The sequence below is a fragment of the Eleginops maclovinus genome, chromosome 2 (genome assembly GCF_036324505.1).
Source record: "Eleginops maclovinus isolate JMC-PN-2008 ecotype Puerto Natales chromosome 2, JC_Emac_rtc_rv5, whole genome shotgun sequence".
NCBI classification, from domain to species: Eukaryota; Metazoa; Chordata; class Actinopteri; order Perciformes; family Eleginopidae; genus Eleginops; species Eleginops maclovinus.
This window is the reverse complement of record NC_086350.1, coordinates 16,157,370-16,177,907: the sequence shown is the minus strand read 5'-3', so window position 1 is coordinate 16,177,907 and position 20,538 is coordinate 16,157,370. Positions and strand designations below refer to the sequence as shown.

At 42.4% G+C, this 20,538-nt stretch overlaps 2 protein-coding genes across 3 annotated transcripts; one reads left to right on the top strand and one right to left on the bottom strand.

Moving 5' to 3' along the window:
* Nucleotides 1–180: 180 nt before the first annotated feature.
* Nucleotides 181–8,739, top strand: polg (polymerase (DNA directed), gamma). The gene is made up of 23 exons (XM_063908488.1): nucleotides 181–300; nucleotides 875–1,466; nucleotides 1,722–1,917; nucleotides 2,101–2,268; nucleotides 2,361–2,507; nucleotides 2,627–2,706; nucleotides 2,805–2,987; nucleotides 3,102–3,244; nucleotides 3,342–3,465; nucleotides 3,553–3,777; nucleotides 3,886–4,003; nucleotides 4,342–4,425; nucleotides 4,627–4,740; nucleotides 4,820–4,980; nucleotides 5,061–5,114; nucleotides 5,212–5,329; nucleotides 5,428–5,563; nucleotides 5,837–6,083; nucleotides 6,200–6,322; nucleotides 6,431–6,599; nucleotides 6,902–7,110; nucleotides 7,208–7,368; nucleotides 7,977–8,739. The coding sequence occupies exons 2-23, from the start codon at nucleotides 895–897 to the stop codon at nucleotides 8,039–8,041; spliced, it is 3,597 nt and encodes a 1,198-aa protein (XP_063764558.1). The 5' UTR covers nucleotides 181–300; nucleotides 875–894; the 3' UTR covers nucleotides 8,042–8,739.
* Nucleotides 7,420–20,034, bottom strand: fanci (FA complementation group I). 2 transcript variants are annotated; one of them, XM_063908475.1, is made up of 38 exons: nucleotides 19,917–20,034; nucleotides 19,684–19,780; nucleotides 19,505–19,577; nucleotides 19,242–19,372; nucleotides 18,486–18,639; nucleotides 18,321–18,378; nucleotides 18,160–18,201; nucleotides 17,839–17,962; nucleotides 17,553–17,638; nucleotides 17,339–17,471; nucleotides 17,161–17,238; nucleotides 16,935–17,071; nucleotides 16,622–16,802; nucleotides 16,441–16,528; nucleotides 16,215–16,345; nucleotides 16,057–16,127; nucleotides 15,787–15,901; nucleotides 15,555–15,677; nucleotides 14,994–15,062; nucleotides 14,795–14,896; nucleotides 14,524–14,709; nucleotides 14,045–14,166; nucleotides 13,789–13,950; nucleotides 13,232–13,411; nucleotides 12,976–13,142; nucleotides 12,816–12,892; nucleotides 12,422–12,538; nucleotides 12,292–12,343; nucleotides 12,084–12,211; nucleotides 9,792–9,857; nucleotides 9,576–9,672; nucleotides 9,266–9,450; nucleotides 9,120–9,176; nucleotides 8,983–9,042; nucleotides 8,801–8,875; nucleotides 8,548–8,643; nucleotides 8,297–8,398; nucleotides 7,424–8,190 (listed from the first exon to the last, which is right to left on the bottom strand). In XM_063908475.1, the coding sequence occupies exons 2-38, from the start codon at nucleotides 19,771–19,773 to the stop codon at nucleotides 8,137–8,139; spliced, it is 3,969 nt and encodes a 1,322-aa protein (XP_063764545.1). In that variant the 5' UTR covers nucleotides 19,774–19,780; nucleotides 19,917–20,034; the 3' UTR covers nucleotides 7,424–8,136. The 2 variants fall into 2 exon arrangements, with proteins under 2 accessions (XP_063764535.1, XP_063764545.1); XM_063908465.1 differs by having other exon boundaries at nucleotides 7,420–8,398.
* Nucleotides 20,035–20,538: the final 504 nt, after the last annotated feature.

Here is a 20,538-nt window from a genome sequence, read left to right as displayed (position 1 = left end):
TACTTTATATGGTCATCTGATATGACGATAGTGAATTTGTTGAGTCTTTAAACTTATGAATAATCAATCTTGGTACACTTGGTAGACTGTTGTGTGACCAACGATGCTATTAATCCTATTATTTGTTTGTGTTAGTAAAACCAATGCAGTCATCCGGACCGCTTGGGGTCGCTGGTACGCTTTGTTTGGTCTACTACCCAATGGTTGGACCATGCTAAGTTAACAACCTCATGTGTTGTGGACCTTTTAAAACATGCTATGGTCCATTACTTCAACATTATACTTCATAGCACATATCGGGTGAGTTTTTTAAAATTTTATTTAACGACAGTCTTGCTAAAACACTTAGCTATTGCAGGATAAAACAGCTATTGTGTTGTTTGACTGCTCAGAGAATTAGCATCAGTACCCTTGGGGCATCGGTTTAATGCTAGTAAATATACGTTAGCAGGTTGGCGATAACTTCAGCTGATTAAACCAAATTTAAAAAATCAAGGCGTTTGTTTTCCTGCTTGTAACTATGCTTCAGTAGCTGGCCTTTAGTCCAGGTTTCCACTAGACGTATATCTTGCGTTAATTTAAAAGTTTTGCGTTTTCATTTAACACACCACGTTAAACGGGAAAATGACTAGAAGTTAACACAGTGTGAGTGAAATATCTGTAGCTGTGAACTTTGACATTTTCAGCAATTCTACATTATTACACTCACACATCATAAGACAAAGATTATTATCTGTATCTCAACTCTATCTAGTACCTAGGTATAGCTGTTTCATTCCCAGTGTGTGTCTCTCCTTACATAACATGAGAGACAAACCTGGGATAAGTTGTATCATGACATAACATTGATGTTGTCTCTGTCTTCCACCTCTAGTGTGAAGTCCAGATGAGGTGATGCTGCACGTGTTGCGCTCTCCTCTGCAGAGGACGCTCATCCCTATACAATGGAGATGTCAACGCTGCGTCTTCTCCACCAAGCCTCACTCTCTTCAGGGCGAGGACTCCACGGAGAACCGCATGAACCCCCTGAACATTCAGATGCTGTCGAAGAACCTCCATGACCAGATCTTCAGAGGGCAGGAACCACTATACAGAGAGGAAGATGTGGAGCGCAGCATCAGGCACCTGCAGAAACATCAACTGTGGGGGAAGGAAACTTCACTGCTGCCTGAAGTGGAGCTGAAGCTTCCCCAAATGTATGGCAACAATATTGACGAGCACTTTCGAATCTTGGCCCAGAAGCAAAGTCTACCCTACCTTGAGGCTGCCACTGAGCTGCAGCTGGCTGAGCTCCCTGCCATGCCACAGGAGTGGAGCTGGGAGGTTGGATGGACACGATATGGGCCAAATGGGGAGAGTCAGAAGGTTGATTTCCCAGAGGAGTCTGCACTGGTGTTTGATGTGGAGGTGTGCATGTCGGAGGGAAGGTGTCCAACAATGGCTGTTGCAATGTCTCCCACTAACTGGTGAGGAACAACGAGAAGTATAGAGATCATGTGAAGGGTAGAAATTCAATGAATGGCATTATAATGCCTGTCACAATAACTAGTTTGGTTGAGCTGTACAAAGTTGCAGAAATCAGTGGGATAAACCATATTATTGTAATTGTGTAAATATTTTATGGCGCTGGTATTATGATGATATACTATAATAAGAATGCAAATACTCCCTTTCAAAGAGCAATGGACTTCTAATTCTGAAAAAATGTTCTTACTTGCCAGGTACTCCTGGTGCAGTAAGCGTCTGATTGAGGAGCGGTACTCGTGGGCAAACCAGTTGACGCTAGCAGACCTCATCCCGTTAGAGACACCAGTCAACTCTGCCCGCCCACCAGGGGGTCAGTGGAAGGAGAGGCTAATAGTAGGCCATAATGTCAGTTTTGACCGATCATTCATTAAGGAGCAATACTTACTAAAGGTCAGTAATCAGACCTTGTTTGTCCTTTATTGATTAATTCCTGACTCCTTACCAAACTTGCCTTTCTAGCTGTCCTCTTCTTTCTCCAATTTAAATCTTTATTGTAGAATTGTATGATACTTGTTTTATGAATTACATGAGTAAGTGTATGTGTATGACATTAAAGAGTTTTCTTCTCTAAAGGGTTCTAAGGTGCGCTTCATGGACACCATGAGCCTTCATATGGCCATCTCTGGACTGACAGGGTTTCAGCGCATACTGTGGATGGCCAATAAGATGGGTAAAAGGAGGGGTCTTCAGGAGGTCAAGGAACACTTTAAAAAAGCTGGACAGAAACGGGAAGGTCCAGCGGTTAGTGTCATCATATTTCAGCAAAAACTTGCATTTTTCCTAGGATTTTGTAAATAGTAGAACTCAATGGGATGTCATATTTGTTTACACAGATCGGCTCCTGGGACTGGGTTAATATTAGCAGCATTAATAACCTGGCTGATGTCCATGCTCTGTATGTGGGAGGACCGTCACTGAAGAAAGAGGCCAGAGAGATATTTGTGAAGGGCAGCATGACTGATGTCAGGAACAACTTCCAGGTCAGATTCCTATGTCACAAGTCTGTTATCAAAGGCAAAATGTTAAAATAAGTCCTCGAAACGACTTGCATGCATCAAGAAGAACAGATAGATACATTTGGGTTTGCTGACCTCTACAGGAGTTAATGCAGTACTGTGCAATGGACGTCGAGGCCACGCATCAAGTCTTCACAGAACAGCTTCCCCTCTTTATGGAGAGGTCAGTAAATCCCAACAAGCAAACGTCTCATACTCACTTGAAACTTGCTCTGTTTTAAGCTTCTGCATAATACTGCTGTCTATTTCCTCCTTTATAAGGTGCCCCCATCCAGTGACGTTTGCAGGGATGCTGGAGATGGGTGTGAGCTACCTCCCTGTCAATCAAAACTGGGGGCGTTACCTGGAAGATTCTCAGGACATTTACGAAGAGCTTCAGAGAGAGATGAAGAAATCTCTGATGACTTTAGCGGACGATGCCTGCCAGCTGCTGCAGGATGACAGGTGAGTAGAGCACCTACCAGGTTTTTTGACTGTAGCAATTTCTAAAATGTTGGCCTTAAGAGTGTGATAAAGCGAAATACAGCCAAATTGTATGTCAATGCATACATGTTTTAGATACAAAGAAGACCCCTGGCTTTGGGATTTTGAGTGGGATGTGCAGGAGTTCAAGGTGAAGAAAGTAGCAGCCAGCAAGAAGAAAAACTCCCAAAAAGAAGCCGGAATAAAAGTTGGTACTCCTCTTCCAGACTGGGAAGAAGGTAAAAGCTTTGATCTTGTTTAAGGATAAATTATAAATATTATAACAACAATTCCCGGTTAAAAATAACAGAGCAGATGATTCATTTGTGATATTAGACCCAGGTCCACCCTCTGAAGAGGAGATGGCAGGCCCTTGCCCCAGCAGGCTGGCTGTGGATAAGCTGAAAGAAACAGTGAGTCGACTTCCTAAGAGAAGACAACATCTGCCTGGACATCCAGGGTAAGGTCACTCCAAAACACCCCAGATAATAATTAATAATGAATATCTTTCATTCTCTACTGACATGGTACTTACTGTGTCCTGCAGCTGGTACCGTAAGCTGTGTGAGAAGATGTCTGAGGAGGACAGCTGGTCCCCGGGAGCCAACCTCATCAGTCTACAGATGAGAGTAACTCCTAAGCTGATGGGTCTGACCTGGGATGGCTTCCCGCTGCATTACACAGAGAAACATGGCTGGGGCTACCTGGTACCTGGACGCAGGGATAACCTGGTGTCCGAGGAAGAGAGTACAGGGCCTGTGTGTCCTCACAGGTACCTTACTCTGTGCTAACATCCTCCAGCCCAGGGGTTTTTAATATTTAGTTTTGCATGTTCAGGTAATAGGATGTGTGTATATTCAAGCCTTGTTTTCTCCTACAGAGCTATCGAGAGTTTTTATAGAGAGTATTGTGACCAAAACAGCAAAGCACGGCCTGAGTATCAGGACTGCAACCCTTCAGAGGACCTCATGTGGACTGACAGCACTGTGTGGGCAAAGGTACAAACACTCGTATTACAGTCAATTGATGTTCAAATGGAATTTCCTTTTCATAAATATTCAAAATGACACTGTTTAGAAAATCATATAGAAGATATAACTTTAGAATGTTAATCATATAAAAAAAAACTAGCCATGTACATACATTGTTATAAATTAGAGTAATCATAACAGCAAGTAGATAATGCAGCAAATAATGTTTGTGACATAATATGTATTTTATCGACTTGGTGTTAGTGTTTCATCGATGCTACTTTGGATAATCAATCAGGCCCACGGCCTCTGTGATGATAGCATGTACATGATGTCATAGGTGTGTTTCTTTACCTCAACTTCAGGTGGAGGAGTTTGGCTCCATGGAGAGTCTGACGGAGGAAAATGGAGTCAGAATGATGAAAAATGGAGAGAGGAAGACAAACAAGGTGAGTGAAATGTTCGTGGTAATTTAAATGTGCTTATTAGACTTTGTATCAAGAGCACTTTTGATACTGTGTTAACATGGATGGCACATCTGGTCCAACATGCATCTTTTTATTATTCAGATCTTTTGTCTCACTGTGTTGGAATTCAACATCAATTATTGTGGTTTGTTGTACGACATAGTTTTCATTCTGTATCAACAGGTCCAAGATCCACATAACGTCCCAGAGAAGAGCCACTGCCATTATCACCATGGAAATGGCCCCTACAACGATGTTGATATTCCAGGGTGCTGGTTTTTCAAATTACCTCATAAGGTGGAGTTCAAAAACCTAGCTCGACACATTGTCCCTTCACTGAATGACTTGCCATCAACTCACTAACTATGTGTTTCAGGATGGTAATCACAACAATGTCGGCAGTCCTTTTTCAAAAGACTTCCTGTCCAAGATGGAGGATGGTACCCTCAGGGCCGGACATGGTGGAACCAACGCTACACGAGCTCTGGAGATCAACAAAATGATGTCCTTTTGGAGGAATGCCCATAAACGAATAAGGTACCTCTCAGTTTCCACAGTAAAGCTAATCATCTTTTAGTCGTAAAGATGGCAAATGTATTATTTTACCATCTTTGTAGTTCTCAGATGGTGCTGTGGCTGCGAAAGGGGGAGCTCCCTCGTACTGTCAGCAGGTTTGTTTTTCATATCATAAGCTATCCACTATTTATTGATCCGCCTTATTGTGGGTGATAGTCATTCTCTTTATAACTTCCTCCCTGTCTCCCAAAGACACAAAGAGTTTGATGAAGAGGGCCAGTATGGGGCCATATTACCTCAGGTCGTCACCGCTGGAACTGTTACACGCAGAGCCGTGGAGCCAACATGGCTGACAGCAAGTAACGCACGGGTAAGACACACAAAGTAACTGCATTCTGTTTGAACTGGGGTGCAGTTACCAGCAAGTAGAGAAACGTTCTTTATAAACTGCTTATTTTGTGTCCACAGCGGGATCGGGTGGGCAGTGAGCTGAAGGCCATGGTGCAAGTGCCCCCTGGATATCACCTGGTGGGAGCAGATGTAGACTCTCAAGAGTTGTGGATTGCCGCCGTGCTCGGAGAGGCTCACTTTGCTGGCATGCACGGTGAGATTTGTCCTATTGAAGTCTTTTGAAGTTCTATAGTTTTTTGGTGGTTTGATTATAAGGGAGAAGGCAGAGAAGTCACGACATCTCAATCACTTGATAACTCACACCCTCATAATCTAGATTCATAAATAGCACTAGAGGTAAGATGTGTGTTTGATTCCAGGGAGGAACTGTTAACATAATAAAGTTGTGAAAAGCAATACAAAAATGTAATCTGTAAAAGTTTCAACAAACAGCATGTGGTTCATCTCGTGTCTCTGCTGGGTTCAGGCTGCACAGCGTTCGGCTGGATGACCCTGCAGGGAAAGAAGAGTCAGGGCACGGACCTGCACAGCCGCACTGCCGATACTGTGGGCATCAGCCGAGAGCACGCCAAGGTGTTCAACTATGGACGCATTTATGGAGCGGGACAACCCTTTGCTGAGAGGCTGCTCATGCAGTTCAACCACCGGCTGGATCAGACGGAAGCTGCCAGTAAGGCCAGGCAGATGTACGCCTTAACGAAGGGCATACGCAGGTACGCTCAATAGTTTTCTATTGATGTAAAAGTGTTATTTTTTTGTACGTTTGTTTAGTTGTTTGTGCGATGAAATTGAGCTCTAGTGCCACATGTTTGTGTTTCTGTTTTGTCAGGTACCAATTGTCAGAGGAGGGTGAGTGGCTGGTCAATGAACTGGATATAGAGGTGGAGAGGGAGGAGGATGACAGCGTCACCCTGCAGGAGTTAAGAAGGATCACTAGACTGGCCTCACAGTGGTAAGGGAGCAAGTTAAACATCACACAAACACTTGTCAGAAGCCTTTATACTGTCGCAGCATATTATTCCCTTCACTTTCCTTTTTCTGTGTTGCTCATACCCCTCAGCTCTCGGAGGAAGAGGTGGGATATCGTGGACAAACGCCTGTGGGCGGGAGGTACGGAGTCGAGCATGTTCAACAAGCTGGAGAGGATTGCCCATTCAGCCCAGCCGGCCACGCCGGTTCTAGGCTGCAGGATCAGCAGAGCACTGGAGCCCCAGGCAGTAAAGAATGAGGTGAGGCAGCAGGAAAGACACCATTTTAACATAAATCTAATTAACGTGGTGCTATTTAGCTAGCGCGAGTAGGCAAAACCCCCTTTTTTCATGTGGGATTTTAGAGATTTATAAAAGATATTTATTGCCTTTTTACTGTCAAAAGCCAAGTATCTTAAGGTCATAAAATATAGTCTGACAAGCCTACTTAGATTTATGGAGATCCCTAACTGGATGAGGTCCATAGTTACTGCTAATTGAAAAAAATCTGAATAATAAAGAAACCCTTTAAATTAAGATGTTGCCATATTTCTTTTTCTCAGTTTATCACGAGCAGAGTGAACTGGGTGGTGCAGAGCTCAGCAGTGGACTACCTTCACCTGATGCTGGTGGCCATGAAGTGGCTGTTCGAGGAGCACGACATTGATGGACGATTCTGCATCAGCATCCACGACGAGGTGCGGTACCTCGTCCACAGCGAAGACCGTCACCGAGCAGCGCTGGCCCTACAGATCACAAACCTGCTCACAAGGTCTGCTCCCAGCTTAGTATTTATCCTTAGAATATCCAATTTAGAAAAGGCAACCCACTTGACAGCTTTTCTGAGTATGTGCTTATGTCTCTTGCAGGAGCGTGTTTGCCCATGCGTTAGGCATGAAGGACCTTCCCCAGTCAGTAGCTTTCTTCAGTGCCGTAGACATTGACCAGTGTCTGAGGAAGGAGGTCCACATGGACTGTGTGACCCCTTCAAACCCCACAGGTGTTGAGAGGAGATACAGCCTAGCACCTGGTGAGTTTTTCAGTCTGTATTATGTCAATATTTGTTTTGTACCAATGTGGAAAACATTAAACGTGAAGTCATCTATAACATCTTGCTAAAACTTCAAGTATAACTTAATGACTTCCACATTAAAACTATATTCAGAGCCAAAATGCCATTTTACGTTTTCAGTTAGCTTTCTGTTTATTTGCACTGAATTACAAAGTCTTAATGTAAAATGTAGTTGTTAATTAACTACAAATGTGTGGAGATAGCATTAGCCAGCCTTGGGAAATTCCATGCAATACACAAAATAAAAGTTTAAGTGTGCAGAATAACAAAGTAAACTATATTTATTTTAAAACAATAAAGAACTGGACATAAAGCTAGGGTGAAAATCTGTCCAGGATGCATTTGTGTCTATTGGACACAACATATATACCTCTCGATTTCATGTAGGCAGTCACTGATTAAGTAACGGCAATCTTAAGGACTACTTCAGGTAGTTAAAACGGTTCCATCTTTATAATAATATGGGCGACATTTACCTCCTGAAGTTTAGAAAAAACATCTCTTGAATAAAGTTAACTATAGGAACATAACAAGAGTGTTAATACAAGTGTGCAAACTTTTCACAGGTGAGGCCTTGGACATCTACCAAATACTGGACATCACTAAAGGCTCTCTGGACAGAGGATGGTAGCACTGTGCGGGAAAAGCCACTGTTCAGCTCAAACACAACCGTTCAGCAGCTGGGCAAGATCAGTGAGGGATCAAACCAAGAAGCTGGGTCTTAGCTCACTGTTTCCTCTTCTTCTGTTTGGGCTCCTCTGCCTCCTGTGATTCGTTGGTCTAAAAGAAATGGACGAAGAGGAGTGAAAACAAACCGTGACAGTGTGAATGTGAAAGGAAATACAGAGAGGACCCTGTTGTAGCTGCAGTGTGAGATTGCACTTACCTCCTGAGTGCCGTCCTGCTCCTGCAGAACTGCGTCCAGAGAAGCAGCGTTGATACGGAAGTCTCTTGAGGTGCTCAACTTCATGTACTGCATCAGATTGACCTGAACAGACACGTACAGGTGTTGATGAAACACTGTAAATGAGAGGCCTAACACTAACAGTGATGGAGCTTTCCCCGTTCCATCTGTTTTACAGGGCTCTTTATATTTTGACACTGACATATTTGGGAAACGTATATCAGCTCACATACCTTAGATTTTTTGGAAAGTGTGATGAGGAATTTCTCGTACTGTTCAATACTGAAGATGACGTTAGGGATGGCCTTTGTCTCACGAAGAAGCTTTGCCTGCCAAGAGAGAAACAAAATAGATTCAAAGTCTGTTTGTTTTAAGTTGTATCTATACATTGTTTTTGATACAATAAAGGAAATGTTAGACATGTATTGCTGTTCTTATGGAATCACACAAATCAGCTACAGAAGCATACGAGTTGATTGTCCTTACAGAGGCAGCCGTGTTCACTTCATTTCTTTTCTTTTTTTTCTTGTCATCTGCCCCTCCAACGCTCATTTCTCCACTCTAAAAAGAAAACAACACAGCAGCACTTTTCTGTTTAAGTTGCTGTAACTGAATCTCAAACACAGCAGCATAATGGAAGCTTTTTCAGAGTCTGAACTGAGCTGTACCTGTGCGTAAGTGATGAAAGAGTAGCACTGTGGTGTGAGGTGGGAGCCCGACAGTTTCACCTGCACGGAGAACACTTTATTATCGTGACATCTGAAATAATTATGTTTAAACACTATAAACAACACCTCCGACTCACCAGCTTCTCGAGGCGTGCCGGCAGTGCCCCGGGCTGACTGGCACACACCTGGATGTACTAAAGCAACACATTGGGAAAAATGTAATGTCACACTAGACAAACTGTACGTTAATACTGAGGTCAAAGATTGGACACACTTAACGCACATATTTGACGAGAGTGGTGAGGGTGGTGTATGTGCGGCTCAGCTCTCTTAGCAGTGTGACGGTACTCGCACCAGGCAGCAGGGCCGTCTGCACCAGCTCGTTTAACGCCGTCAGAAGAGTCCCGAGCTGCAGCGTCATGGCTTTCTCTATGGGATTCTGCTGGCCTGCAGTCTGGGTGGCCCCCTCTACACATCAGGGACGCAACATCCCAAGTTTAAGTACCACCCCCTGACAGAGATGCATCTGTTCCCCTGTCCTCTCCCAACTCTCACCATTAATCCGACTGAATTTGTGCGGAAAGCTTACTCACCACAAACCGATGTGTCAGAGGCCGCCTGGCTTTTCTTCTTGGCAATCAGCCAGTCCACTTCATCAAGCACTCTGTCGACCTGAGACAGGACCAGCAGCTGGGGCGAGAGATAAAAGTGATGAAGATGAAGATCCTGAGCATGCAGCGCAAACACACTTTGAGATATTGATGTTGCAGCAAATCAGGAGCTTCTGGTTTATAAGTAAAAACACTCACTGTTACTGTGGACGCAGTCTTCATGTTGACGATGGCAAAGTGGGACTGTTTTTCCACCTCCACATCCTGAACGTACACAAAAATAAGGCAGGTCAAAAAAATCACAAGAGACATGTTGACCCAGGTACCAGGAAAGAGGCAACTGCAACATTTTGATTGTGAAAATGTAAAAAGCTAATATCATGAATTGCTTTTGGATAATATCATGTCTTGAATTATTAGTATGCCCCGCCCAAACAGGCTTACACAATACAATTACTTATTATTTGCTGGTTTTTTATTTATTTAACCTTTATTTAACCAGGTAAAAGACCCATTGAGATTGTGATCTCATTTTCAAGGGTGACCTGGCCAAGAAGGCAGCAGCACACGTCATCAACATACAAGATACAAATACATTACAATAAATAAGGCCACAAGTGAATAAAATAACAACAAAGTGCAAGAGCAAAGGAATCGATCATAAGAAATAATTAGGAGCAGAGGCACCGTCCAAATATTTTTTGTTGTCGGTCCTTTAGGAACCGGCGGAAGACATTAAAAGATACAAGTTCAGACATTTTTAGTTCGGCCTGAAAATTGTTCCAAGTTGATGGGGCAGCAAAACTGAACGCTTTTTTCCCCAATTCCGTCCGAGCTCGTGGGATATGCAAACAGTAACTATCGCTGGACCGTAAGGCATACCGGGTTTCTGCTCCTCGGAGGAGTGAAGACAAGTAGGAGGGAACCAAGCCAAGCAGAGCCTTATAGATCATAAGCAACCAGTGAGTTTCTCTGCGAGTGCTCAATGATGGCCAACCAGACTCGGCATAAAGCTTACAGTGATGAGTGAGGCGGCCACAGCCAGTAAAAAACCTCAGTGCACTGTGATAAACAGTGTCCAAAGCTGATAGGCTTTTAGACGAAGCATACATGTACAGCACATCTCCATAGTCAACTAAAGGAAGAAAAGTTGACGACACAAGCAATTTACGCACTCGCAAAGAAAAACACAGGCGATTTCTGTAATAGAATCCAAGCTTTAGCCTGAGTTTTTGTACCAGGTTTTCAATTTGTGATTTAAAGGAGAGCTCCTGATCTAAAAGGAAACCCAAATATTTGTAATTGGTGACAACCTCGATTGGATTACCTCGAGCAGTTATTACAGACGTACTTTCATTTGAGTAAGAAGCTTTTGAGAAAACCATGATTTTCGATTTTTTGGCATTTAAACCCAGTTTGAGACTTTGCAGACGGGCCTGTACAACATTAAAAGCAGACTGTAACATCTCAAATGCATGCACAACAGAAGACGCACAACAATAAATAACAGTGTCATCAGCATAAAAGTGAATGACAAATTGACAAAGATCATTTATATAAATAGAAAATAGTAAGGGTCCTAGGACCGAGCCCTGTGGCACACCTTTAGTGATCTCTAGTGAGGATGATGTGGCATTGGCCATCTGAACACACTGAGTCCTGTTAGACAGGTAGTCAGCAAACCAGGTAGATGCCTGGTTAGAAATGCCAAGCTTTCAATCTAAGGTAGCCAACTTGTTAGCATTTAAATTAAACAACCATTCAATATTATTGTTAGAGCACCAAAACACTGGATTGTTTGAACAGATATTTAAACGTATATTGATTTTCATAACTCATCATGATAAGGACAATACAGAAGAACCTGTGACTCCATTTCTCCTAATTCACACAACCTGTCATCTTTCTGGCTGTTTTCAAATATGAAAGCCTTGAGAGCCAGAGGAAGGATTCTTGTTCTTAACTGTGCACCCAAACATAAGGTAGCATGCCATAATTGTGCATCATTTGCACTCAGGTCTGCTGACGCTAACCTACTGCAGCCCATCAGAACCAAGCTCCGGACCAGGGGCGCCAGGGCCTTTGCTGCAGCCTCCCCACTCACTCTGGAAGTCCCTCCCCAGTCATGTCCGATTTGCCAGCACTCTCATTATTGTTATTTGTTTACATCCCTTTTATTTGTATTTGTTGAGCACTTTCAGGCAATTTTCACATGGGTATGGTTTGTGCATTTAAGCCACCTGTTGCATGCTGGGGGTGGGATGACAGAGGGTGAGCAGGCTGACACTTTTTCTGTTGACCGTTTGGTCCTACCTAAGTTATCGTTTGTTTTAATTTGTTTATTAAACATCATCAACATATCACCTTCCGTATGGACTTTCTACTTGAAAATGCGTCAAAGCCTAAAGCCAAGTTTAGCCTCTTGGCGACTCAACTTAAAGGGGATTTTAGCCGCCATACGCATCTTCAAACATACACACTGATGCTGACCTGATCGATGTCTCCCAGTTGGCTGTGGATGTCCTGGCAGAGCTCCAGCAGCAGGCTCACAGGACTCTTGTAGAGAACATGCAGGCTGAAAAGCAGGGACAGCAGACCCTTGGAGAAAGCAGAATCCTCTAAAAGAGAGAAACAGATCTCAGAAGGATCCACCTTACTGTGCATCGACACAAAGATTCATTAAACCACCCTCACTCACCAAAGCTGGTCTCCTTGCAGATCTTTACAGTCCACGTAATCATCTGTACAAACTGTAGATGTAATTGAGTGTCAGTGGAGAAGGAGCTGAAGAGTTTTTTGTATGAAGTGCTCTTTAGAGTTTCCCCTACCTGTTGGGAGGCGGGCTTCAGCTGGCGTGAGAGAACAGCCAAGATGCTGACTAGCAGCTGAGCCTCTTTGCTGTTAAATTCTTCCTCTCCTCCACTTAACTGAGTGAACAGCGCCCTCTGTTGACAGGAAGTGAACATTGGATTTTAGAGAACATGAACAGTGCTCACTGCATTTAAAACATTGAAACATCTCTAAAAAGGAAAGTAGGCACATGGATCCTAATAAAATATTGTAAATAATATTTTAGCCTTCAGACAAATCAGTAAAGATATATATGAAGTTTCATATAATCAAAGCACAGAAGTGATAGATACGCAAAACCTATAGCTGTTTAATCCGAAAATAAATGTTTGTAACTTTTGAAAGAGTGGAAAATAACCAAATTAGATGTACCTGAAACTGTCGGATGTAAAAGAAATTCATCTCCATAGCGTTGCCATCATCTGGCTCAGCATCGTCCTCTGAGATGTCTGCAGAACAGAAAATGTGATGACTTTCTGAACACTATTCTGTGGTAAATCCACTGCTTACACAGTTCCTGTGCTTGTCTCACCCATGGTGGAGAGGAGCTGGGACATCTTGTCTGGAAAGCGCTGTTGGCAGGTAGTGAAGATCCTGAGCAGACCTTCCAGACACAGCAGCGACAGGCTGGAGCGCTTCTCCTTCTTCCCCCCGTCCTCCACCGCGCTGGGGATGTTGGTGTAGCGCCACATCAGCACACTGGATAACGCAAGGACAGACCTCTTGTTGGTCAGAAAAATCATAAACATGGAGTAACTAGAGCTGTTACTAAGGCCAAGGATTCAGACCTTGTCATGTCACAGAGGAAGCGGAACGTTCTGTCTGTGTTCTGCCCGTCCGGCCCATCAGTGTGACCCGTCTCCTCCAGCTGCTGGATCTTCTGTACTGCCACGTTCACCGCATAACGCACAAACTCTCCACTTAAGCGAAGAACGGACAGAGCCTCCTCTCTGCTCTGAGTGCTGTCTCTGAAAATAAAACATATTTCAGAATTTCCTCAAACAATCCAGTGTTATTATGTTGTTGATTTTGTTTTTTTATTATGTTTCGGCGTTGTAAATACTACTCTAGAGTGGGAAACCCTTCATGGGTTTACAAAGCATTTCTTCCTGAGAATTGCATTAAGAACTACAGGCTAACTGTCATTTACTGGCAATACAAATGATTTCAAACATATCATCCAGCCAAGGAATAAATAAAGAATTCAAGAGAGTGCATTCCCTTATTGTAACGGTATTAATAAAAGCTCTTTTTAACTTCTATAAATCAGTTAATAAAAAGGGATTTCATTGAATGAGAGATAAAGTGTATTTGTAATCAACGTAAACACCGTAAAAGCCTTTACCTGAAGAGCACCGTAAGGAGAGTGGATATGAAGCCCAGAGAGAGTAGACTGCGGGGCGTCTTGTTTGAAGGCGTGCGACCCTTTCCTGATTTCTCCTTCAGGATCTCAGACAGTTTGTGGTAGCGGTTGAAAAGCTCCATGAGTTCCTCAAAGCGGCTTTTACTGAAACACGGAGGCAGGCATGCAAATAAATAACAAACTCACCACATTAACAACATTACATACAGCGTCCTGACCAGGAAGGAGTAGTTGCTACCTGTAGTTGGCTTTGATGAAGTTGTACTCCATAAGGATCTCATAGACTCCCATCACCAGCACAGCGTAGATATTATTCTTCACGCCAACACTGGAGCCCATGGAGAACTCAGCCGACTTGTCCTGATCGACACATAGACAGTACATTAAGGCATTTGTGGGAAAGCCTGGAAGCTGCAAGTCAGGCAATGAAATACAATTGATATACAATTTTAAAAAGAAAATGTTTATCAATACGTTCCTGGGAATAGATTTGTATTTGCTTTATCCTTCCACATGTCATAAGCATCCACATATTTTCTCTTAACTACTTTATTTATTAAATGTATTAACTTAAAGGCTTTCCGGTCGCCAGCAGACAAATCAATATAGTGTTTTTGATGTCGATCATGGGAAAGTGGGAGGGAACTTGAGCCAAACCTTTGAAAGCCATTCCATTTGGTTTAGTGTAAATCATTTACATCTATCTTGAATTCATACCAGTTCAAAGTCCTCCAGTTCACTCTTCATCATGCGTCTTGTCACGCTCTCTAGCATTGTCTGTAGTTCAGACTGGTATCCTTCCTCCTCTTCCTCCTCATCACTGTCGTTGGCAATCGGGTGTGCAGATCTTCGCATGTTCTGCAGCCAGAGCAGGCAGTGAACAGTACAGCTCAACAGATGGGCCTGAAATGGAACAAACACTATTTGTCACAGACATTAACACAGCAAAGAACAGAGCCATAAAAAAGCTTTGATGCAGACAAAGTACCAGCGGCTCCTGAAGGTAGACCTGGTCTCCCAGCGCTGTGATGCATGGTTCCAGTTTCACCGGGGGGAGGAGGTCTTGTTCAGGCTCGTAGTACCGCTTCAGCTGAGGAAACAAAGACATGAGATACAGCTGTGAGTGTTGTAGATAACCTGACAACAACAACTAACCCAGTATGCACTAAACACACACAGAAGCGTACCTGCGAGAAAAGGGTCTGCATGATGGAGCTTGCAAGTTGAGAGTTGCGTCGGAGTACATCATAGAAACCCTGGAGAAGGGGGGGGGAATAGTCTGTCTTAGTTTACATATCTTTCCACACCCTAACCGCTATATACCGCACAGATTAGCGAGAATCACACGTAAAATGTTGGAAGGGTTTCTTTTAGGATTTTTTAAGTTGTTAAGTTGATTGATATACAGCTGGGGCAAAAATTAAGACACCATTTCAGCATTATCATTTTCTCTTGTTTTATTATTTATAGGTATGTCTTTAAGTTAAATTATTACTATTATTTTTTTTATTGTATTCTATAAACATCTGACAATTGTTCTCTGTGTTGGAATTCAACAGGCACTGGAATGGCTGCCATACATGTAGAGATAAAGATTTAAGAAAGATTGGTGGTCTCTTAATGTTTTCCGGAGCGGTATATGCAAGATGCTTAAGTTTGAGTAAAAGGGTTTTACAAACTATGGTAAGCAATTGTAGCACCGATTTAAAACCAACTACTAAACATGGCCTACAGAAGAGAAACCGAACCTCATAGAGCATGAGACGCACGTCAGCCTGCTGACCGAGGCAGCGCCGAAGACTGCTGAGGATCTCCAGACAGAATGCTTCATTAGCAGCAGAGTTGTAACGAGAGTGAACGTCCACTTGGATCTGCTCAGGGGTTCAGGCAGAGGGTTATTAAAGGAACTACAATGTTAAATACTGTTACAGCCAAAGTTGCTTTTCAGCACCTTAGAGAAAGACAGCATACAGTCAGTACCTGGCTCGAAGACGCCACCTGGCTACACTGACTCGAGGCCAAGCTGCCCAACACTTTGAAGTTCTTCAGCAGCAACAGGAAGCCGGTCACTGCAGATTTCCTGCCGTCTAGCTGGCTACAAGAGAGTCACAAGAATAGTGTAAGAAATTAGCTTTAAATCAAGTGTCACACTGCTAAACTTCTGCTAACGAATCAAATGTCTTCACAAAAGCATAATTCATTTAACTACACGAATAATACTAATCTGATTCAAAGCAAAGCAGTACACACCTGGAAAACATGGCCTTACGGAGAACTATAATCAAAGCATCTTTCAAGGACATACTGACTTTGAGCAAAGGCTGGAGAATAACAGAGACAAGAGAATTATTAAACAAAAAACCCTGTACAATGTGTATGTGGGTGCGTGTGTGTGTGGGTTTAGGTACCTGGACAGCTTTTAATAAACCCTGAACAGTGGTCAAGGGCAGGTATGACAGGTGGTCAAATGTCTCTGTCACCTTGGAAGATGACTCCAGGAGAATCATGGGAGCAGAGACAACGATATCAGAGAAAAGGTCTGATGATACAGAAAAAGGAGAAAGACACAAAATCAAAACATGTAGTTACTAGAATTATTAAACACTGAAAGCAGGGACTAATATGTAATCTTACCTAAATAATGATTGACAGGCGAGGCTGTCTTTGTCACCAATCGATTCAAGACCTGCTCCAGTATCTCGCCTCTGATAGGCTCGTGCATCTATTGTAGAAGAAACACACATTCTCCAATGAGGAAATAGAATGATAAAGTCAATTTCCAGTCTTTAACACTGTGATCAATACACTTTAATACCTTAAAGCCCTGTAGGAGCACCTGACCTCCCAGCTTACATGCTTGCTGAGTGGGGGTCCGGGCTATGGTAGAGGCCCCTTCTGTGGTCTTTCCAAATGGTCCAGGTTTGGGTCCAAATGCATCCATAAGGGAGAAGCCCAGCTGCACTAGGCCCTGGGTCACATGATCCCAACCAAACACGCTGCACAGGCAGAAGTGTGGAAAACCATGTGATGAACATAAACTACAAACACTGTGTTCCTGAAAAATGTGAGATGCGTATCTTGGCCACCCCAGGTCACCGTTGATCCAACAATTATATTAAGACATTGACCTGTTTTTGACTGTGTCCAGGATCATGTGATCCACTCTGCAGTGCCCGGGCAGCAGGTCCTGCAGGTACTTGGACCCCTGCTGCAGCTGCTCATCCTTGAAGCTCTTGATGATTGCCCCCTTCAAGAGGTCAAACACCTAACACAATTTGAGAAAGAACTTAAAAAAACTATTTTACAGCAAAATAAACACACACCATGATAAGGAAAATAATATAGACGTCTCACCTGCTCTTCATAACGCTGAATGCGTGCCACTGAGAGCAGCAGTGCGACACTGAAAGGGCACAGGTCCCCGTAAGAGGTCTGCAGAAATGTGATTCAAGATTGACGGCATATTTCACGTTAAAAATGCAATCAATTTTCAGGATAACAAAAAATAACAGACAGATGAGTTTCACACAACCTTAAAGTTTTTAAGGAATTCTCTCCCGAGTTCATGGTCAAGTCTTATAGCAAAGACTATGTGGAGGATCACAGTGCCCTCCACATGCCTCAACTGGTCCTGTGGAATAGACTGAACCTCTAGATCCAGGCTCCTGAGAAACAATGAGAAAACCACAGTAAAGTCGGTATCAATTGGAATAATTTGTTCATCTTGTACGGTATGAGCCACTCACTCTCCGTGTTTCTGCTCCTCTTCCTGGCGAGCGTCTTGCTCTTTAAAATAACAGATAATTCCATCCAGGACCTGCTTCTTACAACCCTGTGAGATAGTGCAGGGCAGGCATTTAGCAAATTTAAACAAAGAGGGAGTCATGATTAACTGTTGATGGTGTTACACACACACACACACACACACACACACACACACACACACACACACACACACACACACACACACACACACACACACACACACACACACACACACACACAGCACACACACACACACACACAGCACACCTTTGCTGATAAAAGCAGCAGTTGATAAACCAGTGGTGGAATTTCCTGCAGATCCAGCTTAGTGAACATCCTCAAGACTTTCTCCACCAAAAACTGCAGCTCCTCTGATGACAGGGGTACATCCCTAGAATGTGTGACACAAACAAAGGGTTTATAAATGTTGCATGTCCTGAGAGGCAGCACAACAGAAAGGTTATAGCAATTCAAACATTGTAAGGTCAATATAAAACATTACATACAGCAAAAAAAAGAAATACAAGGAAAGAGCTTAAAGAGACTGAATGTCTGAGAATGTGAAGGTCTGATAGTCAAAGGTTTCACCTGAACATGGTTGTCAAGTGGATGACACATTGCGGGTCCCATCTGCATATATAAAAAGGTGCCGTCATTTTTTAACATTGTATATACTGTCAAGAACCTCATAGAAACATGTGTAAAATTGCACATATGAATATAATAAAAAATCTGACTTGTCCTCTCACCTGCTTGAGCAGAGGCTGTTGATCAGCTGTTTCTTGTACTCCTCACCACTGAGCTCACCTACAGATAAAATAACAGGCAACTGGACTCATCATATTTAATTTTTTTTTTTTTACATAACTAACTAATAAATGACAAAGTTACCGGGGCTACCAATTTGCACATACCTTTTCCATAGGACAAAGCTTCACAGGCTGAAAGGGCAGTCAGCACAGTCGGAAATAGCTCCAGGGATTTCCCACTGCCCATTTTTCCCACCTTAATGGCTTCAACAAAAAGAGATGCCAGTTTTGCAAGAGAGGGTCCGGGCAGTGTATGAGTCTGAGAAAGGGAAAAATAGCAATTAGGCAGATGCATTGGTGCTGGACAAAGGAAAGTGTAAAATGTAGAGACATTTTTAAATCTAAAGAACGCATAGGATAGGATAGGACAGTAACTACGCACAGGATACTGTCAAAAAAATATATATTTTGGATTAAAATGTAAAAGAAATATTGGAAAGGAGAGTCATTTGTGCATGTTCCATGTTTCAATCAGTAGGTTTGATGTAATGATGTTTTGTTTTTATGTTGATGATGCATTAATTCACGTTGCAGTAGTTTTGTGCAGTGCAGAGAGCTTCTCTCATTGAAGGTCTTACATTTTTTAAGCACAGTAAAAACACAATCCGGCCAGTTAATTTAACATTATTTTACTTCTTATTCTATAGGTGAGCAGTAACACAATCTGTGGGGACTTGGCTTGGTTACCATAGGGTCACCGTTTCAAGTCCCTTAAAAGCAAACAGTGTGAACTATTACATGCCAGTCCACCTATTGTCCACTAATGTCATGGTGTGTAATGCTGCGTGCATCTGGACCATTCAACGTTGAATCCGTTTTACTTGAAATCTAGAAAAGCATCATTATAAAACATTGTTTTACCTCCAGCATCAGCAGTCCAATGATATCAGCTGCCACTTCAGTCTGAAGATCCCCAGACTCACACAGAGGGATGCAGTGTTGATAAACGAGAAGTCGGCGGTTTGATCCTTCAGTGGAATTGGATGGACAGCCTTTAAAAAATAGCACACAATAGAGGTCATTTTAAAATGATGTTTAATGCGTTTTAATCCAGATATGATAGTGCTAGCATAACAGTTATTTTTTGGACATTCATTCCACTTGTGTAACGTTACTTAACCTACCTTTAAATATGCTTTTGATTATGGCTCCGACCTTCTTACCCTTGAGGGCACCATTCGTTATCACAGTGGTTAGCTAGAATGCAGACAAAACAGAGGGGTGTATGTCGAGAGGCAACAGCGGGGAAAAAAGTGATTAACTCTATTTACAACTTTAAATATGGAGGGCAACTTAGCTTTACCTGGTCATTGGAGAACAACAGGTACTTCTGAAATTCAGCATCACTGTCTTCTTCCGACAGAGTGACGATTTTATCAATGTCATCCTTCATGATTAACCTGTAAAAAGAGTAAGCTACCGTAAACGTAGAAATAGGAAGAAATCACCCTTTGTTGTGTACAACAGCAAGCTTGTTGTTACTTTAAAAAAATGTTACTTTTGATAGACGAAATGGACACATCACAAGAGTGTTACCTCGATTAGTCGTTAAGCTCAATTTGATCGTGTACATTCAATTGCATTTAGTGTACTAGCTAACTAGTCCATGAAAATGCAAAGCCAAGCCTTCAGTAGCTCTGATACTACGCTTTCATAACATGTAACGAATTTCCCGCCAGCGAACACTTCCTGTTTTCCTTCATGGTTGCCATGTTCGGCCCACAGTATCCCACAATTGCAGTATTTGTTTACGTTTTCAAAACAATATTCATGCATGTCGTATTTGTTTAAGAACAACACCACATGTCTTTAAGTATGAAAGGAACGGTACGGCTTTTAAAATCTGCACAGCTCTCCACTTTAAATTCCAATATTGCAATATTTGTTATTTTTCCGAATATTTCATCAGGCCTACTCATTCGGTTTTTTTGTATATTTGTATTTTTAAAAATATATATTCTTCTATATTTTTGATGTTATAATAGTTTAAAATAGTTTTTAAAATAGCTTTCTTTTTGGTAATTTTCGAAACAATTTAATTTATCTTACTAACACTACTTACTTACTATGTATGCGCCATGCATACAAAAGAAAATTCAGATAAACCTGCTATATCTGTACAATTAAGTGTTAAGATATATCGTCTAAAAATATTGGC

Bases quoted from the DNA above. Each gene is read 5' to 3' on its own strand.
- polg (XM_063908488.1), top strand. From the start codon at position 895: ATGCTGCACGTGTTGCGCTCTCCTCTGCAGAGGACGCTCATCCCTATA. The intron at 1,467-1,721 runs GTGAGGAACAAC...CTTACTTGCCAG, and splicing joins GCAATGTCTCCCACTAACTG to GTACTCCTGGTGCAGTAAGC. The intron at 3,778-3,885 runs GTACCTTACTCT...TTTCTCCTACAG, and splicing joins GGGCCTGTGTGTCCTCACAG to AGCTATCGAGAGTTTTTATA.
- fanci (XM_063908465.1), bottom strand. From the start codon at position 19,773: ATGAAGGATGACATTGATAAAATCGTCACTCTGTCGGAAGAAGACAGT. The intron at 16,529-16,621 runs GTATTAAAGTGT...CTTCTACAATAG, and splicing joins TGCTCCTACAGGGCTTTAAG to ATGCACGAGCCTATCAGAGG. The intron at 14,167-14,523 runs GTATGAATTCAA...TGTGTCGATCAG, and splicing joins AACTGGAGGACTTTGAACTG to GACAAGTCGGCTGAGTTCTC.